Source organism: Bison bison, unplaced genomic scaffold, assembly GCF_000754665.1.
Source record: "Bison bison bison isolate TAMUID 2011002044 unplaced genomic scaffold, Bison_UMD1.0 scf7180017863823, whole genome shotgun sequence".
Classification (NCBI taxonomy): Eukaryota; Metazoa; Chordata; class Mammalia; order Artiodactyla; family Bovidae; genus Bison; species Bison bison.
The window spans coordinates 120,251-129,587 of record NW_011494395.1 but is presented as its reverse complement, the minus strand read 5'-3'; the positions used below and the strand labels follow the sequence as shown (position 1 = coordinate 129,587).

Below are 9,337 nucleotides of genomic sequence, written 5' to 3'. Positions count from 1 at the left end.
ACTTCACTAGTGTGTGAGATGAGTGCAATTGTGCAGTAGTTTGAGCATTCTTTGGCATTGCCTTTCTTTGGGATTGGGATGAAAACTGACCTTTTCCAGTCCTGTGGCTGCTGCTGAGTTTTCCAAACTTGCTGGCATGTTGAGTGCAGCACTTTCACAGCATCATCTTTTAGGATTTGAAATAGCTCAACTGGAATTCCATCACCTCCACTAGCTTTGTTCCTAGTGATGTTTCCTAAGGCCCACTTGACTTCACATTCCAGGATGTCTGGCTCTAGGTGAGTGATAACACCATTGTGGTTATCTGGGTCATGAAGATCTTTTTTGTACAGTTCTTCTGTGTATTCTTGCCACCTCTTCTTAATGTCTCCTGCTTCTGTTAGGTCCATACCATTTCTGTCCTTTATTGTGCCCATCTTTGTATGACATGTTCCCTTGGTATCTCTAATTTTCTTGAAGAGATCTCTAGTCTTTCCCATTCTATTGTTTTCCTCTATATCTTTGCATTGATCACTGAGGAAGGCTTTCTTATCTCTTCTTGCTATTCTTTGGAACTCTGCATTCAAATGGGTATATCTTTCCTTTTCTCCTTTGCCTTTAGCTTCTCTTCTTTTCTCAGCTATTTGTAAGGCCTCCTCCAACAACCATTTTGCTTTCTTGCATTTCTTTTTCTTGGGGATGGTCTTGATCCCTGCCTCCTGTACAATGTTGTGAACCTCCATCCATACTTCTTCAGGCACTCTATCAGATCTAATCTTTTGAATCTATTTGTCATTTTCACTGTATAATCATAAAGGGTTTGATTTAGGTCATACCTGAATGGTTCAGTGGTTTTCCCTACTTTCTTCAATTTAAGTCTGAATTTGGCAATAAGGAGTTCATGATCTGAGCCACAGTCAGCTCCCGGTCTTGTTTTTGCTGACTGTATAGAGCTTCTCCATCCTTGGCTGCAAATAATATAATCAATCTGATTTCGATATTGACCATCTGGTGATATCCATGTGTAGACTCCTCTCGTGTTATTGGAAGAGGGTGTTTGCTTAAAACCAGTGTGTTCTCTTGGCAAAACTCTATTAGCCCTTGCCCTGCTTCATTTTGTACTCCAAGGCAAACTTGCCTGTTACTCCAGGTATCTCTTGATTTCCTACTTTTGCATGCTCAGTTATATGAGTAATTTAATAAAGGAAAAATATACTTGCATCGAACAGATGTGCTTGCATTTATCTAAGAAAGACAGGATTTTGACTAAAGCATCTTTCGTCAGTTTGGGCTTGGAAAGCGTAATTGCGAGTAACTCTGCAAGTGCAGGCTGCTGACTGTATCACATCCCAGAGTCCTGTGCTGGCGCTTGTTTTGGAGTGTCAGCCCCTCCTGTGAACCTGCTGCCTCTCTCCCACCATGTTATTTAATTAGCCTGTCTCTCACCTCCTCTCTCAACCCCATCACACACACCACCTTTTCTTTCCCTTTTCCTTTGGGCAGAAGTGAAGGTGAAGTTGCTCAGTCGTGTCCGACTTTGCAACCCTATGGACTGTAGCCCACCAGGGTCCTCTGACAGTGGGATTTTCCAAGGAATAATACTGGAGTGGGTTGCCATTTCCTTCTCCAGGGGATCTTCCCAACCCAGTGATTGAGATTCTATTGAGGTGATCTGAGCCCAGTTCTGGTCCAGAACCAGCTGTGTGATCATAGAAACGTTTCTTTACTTTAATTCCTTGTGTAAAACTGGGATGATACTTGTCCTGCTGATCTGTCTTTCTTGTTTCAAGGATCAAACGAAGTAATGTATGTGAAAACACCTTAAAAAGCACAAAATGCCCTCAAAATGGCGAGTATTATTACCCTATTACTGCCTCTTCCTTTCTTTCCCATCTTTGCCTCCAGCTTTCTGGCTTCCTGCCAGGATTGTCTGACTAGTGACAACAATTATTTACTGAGACGCTTTCTCTGAACCATGAAATGTCATTTGGGAAGCTGTTCTTGGACTGGTAGGAACTAATTAGATTATTGATAGTCACAGAGGGAAATTTTTTTTTTTTTTAATGAAGGACATTGCCTTAGAAATAAATGTTTTATTTCCATTGATTAAACAAGTATTGGCCTGCAGTTTAGCAAAAAACATTTGAAGAAGATGGTGAGAGGGTGTGAAATCTGAGAGGAGTTTGGATCTCTTGAATCCCTTGACCTTGAGATCTCAGCACAGAGGGTCCTGGCTCCAGATGCTCCATCAGCTGGGACTGCTCTTCCCTCTCCATGGCATTTCTCTGTCCACTCCTGATGGACCTACCTCTCTTCTTCTCAGGCTCCCTGGCATTGGGCAGGGGTGCGGTGCAAACCTATGAACCGGTAGTCAGAGTTCCTGAGAATAACCGTGAGTTGGGAGGCGCTGTGGGGGATGGTGGGGGCTGGGGTGAGAGGGAGGCGAGCAGGGGCAGACCTTTGGGGAATATCCAACCCACGTGGTGCTTTGGGTCCATTTACTGCTGCTCCTTCCTCCAACTCACCTGGATTCTGCCTGCAGCTGCCAAGCTGTCCTGCTCCTACTCGGGCTTCTCCTCGCCACGTGTGGAGTGGAAGTTTACCCATGGTGATATCAGAGGTCTCGTTTGCTATAACAACAAAATCACTGGTGAGTCGCTCCATCTCCTTGCTGACTGCCTATTTGTAGAGGGATTGGTTGTGCTTGGATTCCAGGGGAGGGGGGCACCTTGGGGCTCAAGTCTCCAGGGCCTTCCCATCACCCTTGCTGGTGGGAGGAAGAGAGCCCCTGTGCCTTGGGTGCTGCCGTCATCAGCTTCTCTCAGCCCTCCAGCTCACTCTGCCCCTGCTTCCTCTCCCCTGGCAGCTTCCTATGAGAACCGAGTGACCTTCTCGGATACTGGCATCACCTTCCATTCTGTGACCCGGAAAGACACGGGGATGTATACTTGTATGGTCTCTGATGAGGGCGGCAATACCTACGGGGAGGTCACCGTCCAGCTCATCGTGCTCGGTACGTGCCGCAGGTCTTCTGTGTGGGTTTGCAGTCGGTTGCTTCCCTAAACCCTTAGCAGACTCTGCTAAGCTTCAGAGCTCACTGATAGTGAGCATGCTCATGGCAGGTTGCAGGTGGGGCAGGGAGGAGAGTATTCAGAGTCCTGGTGCTGCCAGAGAGTGACAAGCGCCTGGTTAGGGGGAAACTAAGGGCACAGTAAGGACAGAGGGCTAGAGCTGATAGATGGGGGGTGCCTGCTACTGTGCCTGCAGGCAGCCCTCCCACCCCTGTGACCAGTACCTTCTCTCCCTCTCCAGTGCCTCCATCCAAGCCTACAATCAACGTCCCCTCCTCTGTTACCATTGGAACCCGAGCTGTGCTGACCTGCTCAGAGAGAGATGGCTCCCCGCCATCTGAATACAAGTGGTTCAAGGATGGAGTAGAGATGCCTCTGGAACCCAAGAGCAACCGTGCCTTCAGCAACTCTTCCTACACCCTGAACCAGAAGACAGGGGAGTTGGTAGGGATGTGTGTGTGTGTGTTAGTTGTTCAGTCATGACGGACTCTTCGTCACCCCATGGACTGTAGCCTGCCAGGCTCCTTTGTCCATGGAATTCTCCAGGCAAGAATAGTGGAGTGGATTGCCATTTCCCTCTCCAGGGGATCTTCCCGACCCAGGGATCAAACCTTGGTCTCCTGCACTGCAGGCAGTGCAGGTGGGGTTGGGGTAAAAGGTGTATGTGATGGGGTGCAGGGTTATACAAGCTCTGAAGGTGGGGAAAAAGCAAGCGGCAAGGTAACTTTGGCATGAGGGTCAGGAGACATAAAAGAGAGGTAAGTGGCTTCTTCAAGCAGGAAGCCAATTCGTTTTCTGCCCGCTAGATCTTTGATCCCGTGTCGGCCTCTGACACTGGAGATTTCACCTGTCAGGCACAGAATGGCTATGCATCCCCCGTGAAGTCAGACACCGTGCACATGGATGCTGGTGAGTGAGGGTGTGGCTGGGGCTTGCGCTCAGACCTGGGGTGCGGATTGGGGTCTGCTTTCCGTCCTGGCTTTGGTGGTGCTGTCAGTGCCGTGAAGGCGTATTCAGGCGCCTGACCTCTCCCTTGTATCCCACAGTGGAGCTCAATGTTGGGGGCATCGTGGCAGCTGTCTTTGTAACACTCATTCTCCTGGGAGCCTTGATTTTTGGCATCTGGTTCGCCTATAGCCGAGGCTACTTTGACAGTGAGTATTTGCCCTCAACGGTGGATCCTCCCTGCTTCGGGGCCTGATTCTTGAGTGCCACCTGAGTGCCGACCTGGTACTGAGCCTTTGTGTGCTGGGTTACCTCCCGGGAAGCATGGCTCACCCGTGTTTCAGGGCCACACACTGGGTTCCCCATCTTCCAGTGCCATGCTGTCTTCTACTCTGCTGACACTCATGGTCCCATTTCTTGTCTTTCAGGAGCAAAGAAAGGGTGAGTGAGCTGCTGTCCAGGGGCTCTCTGAGGTTGAGAACGTGTTTGTGAATGGTTTGAAGCTGAAATGTGCCCAGGGGAAGAGGTTGGAGGGGAGGCGACCAGCCTGGTAGGGAGAACATCTGGATTCCTACCATGGTCCACTGCGGCCCTGTGCTTGTCCTTTCTCCCTCCACCCAAACCTGCCTACCGAGAGCTCCACGCGCCCGTGAAGTTCTCAGTCCTGACCTCTAACGTTAATGAGCGGAGGTTAAGGAGAGGGACAGCGGGGGCGAGGGGGGATGTTGAGTGTCTCCATCTTCTGGCTTGTCTTTAGGACCTCCAATAAGAAGGTAATTTACAGCCAGCCCAATGCTCGAAGTGACGTGAGTATGCCTGCCCTGGGATGGGGAGGGCCCCCTGGCTGGAGTTGGGGGTTTCCAGCCCATGTTCACATGTATTCTGGGGATTATCTAGCAGCTAGAGAAGACTGACGAGAGCTGACTTGGATGTTTTATTTCTCCAGGGGGAGTTCAGACAGACCTCGTCATTCTTGGTGTGACCCTGGTCCAGCTTCTCTCCTGTCCTCAGTGCTTGCCTTACTCAGGTGCTACCAGACTCTGGCCCCTGATGCCTGTAGTTTCACAGGATGCCTTATGTGTCTTCGAGCCCCCTCAGGGGCCCCCACTTTTATCTTAGGTTGTGTTTTATAATAATTTCAGCAATGTGCACCTTCCTGCCTCCCTTCCTTTCCCACCACTGCTGAGTGGCCTGGGACTTGTTTCAAACCTTCTTGTCCCAGCCCTACAAGGGATCAGAGAGAAGTCCTGACTGATGCCTGCTGACCACAAGTAGACCACAAGAGCAGTGGGGTACTCACTGCCCCCTGCATGTAGTGGTTTTCAGATAGGAATCTGGAGTCTGGCTTCTTGACTCCTTCCTGCCGTGCTGAGGCCTGGTGCAGCTGTTCTAGAGTGGGGGCTGGAGACTGGAGCAGCTGGAATGACGGTTTGTTTGGAAACGGTGGCAAGTCTCTGCCACCTCTGCAGGCCACTTTCTTCTGTCTTCCATGGGAAGTGCCACTGGGATCCTCCTGCATCATCCTCTTCCCGAACACAAGCAGACTGACAACTGTGTCTGTAGGGAAAACAAGACGCTGATCTGCAGATAAGAAAGCTGGAGTGGGTAGCTCAAGCTATCACCCTTCTCTTGGTTGGAAAAACTCGACCTGCCCTTTTAAGATATGTCTGCAGGGTTATGGAAATTTGTGTAGCAGTCAGTTCTGCTGAGCGTGTGAGTGTGTGTGTGCGTGTGTGTGTGTGTGTGTGTGGTCTTGGCCCTATGTTGAAATCTAGTGTTCCAGAGTCCTCTTGCGGTAGGAGGCGAGCACCTGGCTGAAGTGATGCTGTGCTCCAGGTTCTACTTGATCTGACTCACCCAGTGAAAGAAGACCACCCTCCCACCTCTGCCAACCCAGATGCGCTAGTACACTTCCCAGAGGCTACAGGAAAAGCTGCTCCAGGGCCTGAGGCAGGATTTCTCAAATCCTTTGGAGAACCACTTCTTTACTAGTAGTTTAAAGTAGTACTACTACTTTATTTAGAGGATAGGCGTAAGTGAGAGCAGGAGTGAGTGGGCTAGGCACGCCGGGCCCTGCTTCCCTCATCCCATCTGGACCCTTCTTTGCCCTTGAATCTATTTCTCCCTTTACCCAGTAGTCTATTTATTAACTAGCAAGAGGGCAAATAAGGGATCTTCTAGGATTGATTTTGCTAATTTTGTGGAGGATACTGAGCACCATTTCACCATATTCTGCACCCTTATCTGACTAACAGCCCCTCCCAGAACTGAGTTTTCTTTTCATCCAGGGTCCAGGAGGAAAAAGAAAAAACAAATCATATTGTCATGCACCAATAAAAAATAAGCTTTCCAGATGGAAATAAAATCTAATTAGGCAATGAAAGTAGAGACTGTGAAACGGTTCAGTAAGAATGAAAATATCAAAGTATGTTTCAGCTTCCTGGTTGGGAGACAGGGTGGGAAGGAGTAAAGGGAGCAAAGGGCACAGGGAGGAAGAGGTGAGTCATTGCTCTTGCAAGTCTGGAGCAAATGGTTCCTCACTCCCTAGGTCACTTGAGGAGTATGAGTCAGTAATTACCAGCCTTGGAATTTACTTCTCCAGCTAACAACAGCCCCTTTGAGTTGGAAAACACCTCATCTGCTTTCATTTTAGAATGTTAAAACTAATTTTTGTAATAAATGTTTATTTTTCACATTGAGTTTGTTTAAATTCTGAAGTTCTAGCTTTAAAGAATTGGAACTCCCAGAGTGACTTTGACATTCACTTATCTTCCCTGTAGTCTTTAAGAGATCAGGGATATCCTTCTACAGTATCTGGTGGTTAGATTTCAGTTTAACTTACCATTGGAAAAGGAAATGGCAACCCACTCCAGTATTCTTGCTTGGAAAATCCCACAGATGGAGGAGCCTGGCCCGCTATAGTCCATGGGGTTGCAAAGAGTCAGACATGACTGAGCCACTTCATTTTCACTTAGCATTAGACTGTACTTGAATGGTAATGTTTCAAATGAATATAATCTATATTAAAAGGAGACTTGGTGTTGGAGAACAGGGTGATTCTGTAGAGATTCGTGTTTTAGACATGGACCCAACCTGATTAGAGATAAAATGATTGAACATTAAGGATATGTTTGTTGTTCCTGTGTTAATAGGATTTGCAGATCGAGGTAGGGGAAAGTGGGAAATAGATTGGTCCATTTCTGCATGCTGGGGCAGGGACAGATCAGTAAAGGAGATAAATGAGGAAAGGACAACTTGCACTTTAAGTGAAGTAAGTAAGTGAAGTCGCTCAGTCATGTCCGACTCTTGGCGACCCCATGGACTGTAGCCTACTAGGCTCCTCTGTCCATGGGATTCTCCAGGCAATAGTCCTGGAGTGGATTGCCATTTCCTTCTCCAGGGGATCTTCCCAACCCAGGGCTCGAACCTGGGTCTCCCGCATCACAGACAGACGCTTTATCGTCTGAGCCACTTGCACTTTAAAAAATCTCTAATTTTGTAGCTCTTGCAATTTATTGTCCGTTCCTTGGTACTAGCTGTAAAAATCTAGTATGAAATGGAACTTTTCTAAGAAGAGGAATTTGTAATTTTTTTGGCCACACTGGAGCTTGTGGAATCTTAGTTCTCCAACCAGGGATTGAACCCTTGGCCCATGGCAGTGAAAGCCTGAGCCCTAACCACTGGACCACCAGGGAATCCCCCAGTTGCTTGTTGGATAATTACTATCATTCATAAAGTTACTGTATATTACCACTATCCCCATTTCACAGATTGGGAAAAAGAGGCACAGAAATGCTAAGGAACCTAGCCAAGTGTAGATCTAGGATTCAGGACAGCTTCAGAAGAGGCTGGGTAGCTTATGTTCTGCTCACAGTGACCCTGCATGAGAAAGGGCAGGAGGAGCTGGAGACAGAGTTTAGCTTTCTCTGGGGAGGTGTGTATGTGAGGATTAGGAGAGAGCAATGACACTTGGGGTTTTCTCTGAATTGTGACACCCCAACAGTACCTACGGTACAGATTGTGACTAGCATTTATGAAGCTCTTGGTAAAATGAAGGGCTTGTGAGTGCCACCTTCTGGAATGAGAGATAATGTCACTGCCTGTGGCCCATGTGGCAAACAAGGCACATCGTATTTGTGGGCAACAAGGAGCTAAAACAGCAGCTTCAGTAGTTGGCAAAATGAGAATACAAAAAGATCTCAACAGGCAGGAGTGATAAACTGCATCTTAGAAGTTCAATAGTAAGTGTAAGATTGTATCTTTGGACTGGCAAAACCAATTCTCCATGTATAAAGTTGGGAAAATGTAGGATGTCTAGAAGCAGAGAGATACTCCTTGCTGATAGTGCTAAAACCCTATATGAAGTTCTGTGTTAGGGTTAGGGTTAACTTTTAAGACGATTAGAGACAAAGAATATCTTCATAGAAAGTGATATGGATGGTGAAGGGACTTAAAACTGCGTTCTAGAAACTTCTGAAACCATGTAAAACCCAAAGAATCAAAGACTCAAGCAAGACAAAGTTAGATATTTGAAGATTACTGGATGGATGTCCCCAAGGGAGAAAATTAGAATCAATGGATGATGTCAAAGAAAGAAGACTGGTTATAATTAAGAATGTGCCCTTCAGAGCTTTAAGGAAGGGGTGTTGTATGGTGGAAAGAATGTGTGCATGTGACCTGCTCAGTCGTGTCTGACTGACCCCATGGACTGTAGCCCGCCAGGTTCCTTTGCCTATGGGATTTTCCAGGTGAGAATACTGGAGTGGGAAGAAAATATATACAATCCGATTTTTATATCATGGTAAGACATGCTGGAGAGGGGATGTGAAGAAGCAATCAGTTTCTCTGGTGAACACAGCAGCATAAACACTGGAAGTCCTCTAATGTGATGATGATATTCATATTACCCCATTCTGATACTGTTCTGTTGCCCACTGGTTGCCATCTCCACACATTCATCTACCTCAAGAATCAAAGGGATCAAATCTCTGCAATGTTTTTTGGACATGTCTGCCATGGTTTAATTTCAATGATAACTTTCTTCCATAAATTTTGTTTGTTTTTTTTACAAATCAGAAAGGTGAATTTGGCTCATAGAGTCTACTCGGTGAGCTCAAAGATACCTCCAGAGAATAAAATTTATAGTTTTGTGACCCCATGGACTATAGGCTCCTCTGTCCATGGGATTCTCCAGGCAAGGATGTGGTAGTGGGTTGCCATTTCCTTCTAAAGGGGATCTTCTTGACGCAGGGATCGAACTCCTTGCATTGCAGCCAGATTCTTTACCATCTGAGCCACCAGAGAAGCCCTATTTTATTCGTGAAAGTGAAAGTCACTCAGTT

General features: G+C 47.1%; 1 protein-coding gene across 2 annotated transcripts in view; it reads left to right on the top strand.

Moving 5' to 3' along the window:
- F11R (F11 receptor) overlaps positions 1-6,694 on the top strand; it is a 24,650-nt gene extending 17,956 nt beyond the window's left edge. Inside the window, exons 2-10 of one of the 2 annotated variants that reach the window (XM_010833646.1) lie at positions 2,303-2,371; positions 2,522-2,629; positions 2,846-2,992; positions 3,292-3,494; positions 3,857-3,959; positions 4,097-4,204; positions 4,424-4,436; positions 4,753-4,768; positions 4,942-6,694. In XM_010833646.1, the coding sequence (XP_010831948.1) occupies positions 2,303-2,371; positions 2,522-2,629; positions 2,846-2,992; positions 3,292-3,494; positions 3,857-3,959; positions 4,097-4,204; positions 4,424-4,436; positions 4,753-4,768; positions 4,942-4,977 (803 nt within the window). In that variant the 3' untranslated portion in view covers positions 4,978-6,694. Of the gene's footprint in view, positions 1-2,302; positions 2,372-2,521; positions 2,630-2,845; positions 2,993-3,291; positions 3,495-3,856; positions 3,960-4,096; positions 4,205-4,423; positions 4,437-4,752; positions 4,802-4,941 lie in introns of both variants that reach the window. The other variant, XM_010833645.1, reaches the window with a different exon arrangement.
- The last annotated feature ends 2,643 nt before the right edge of the window (positions 6,695-9,337 follow it).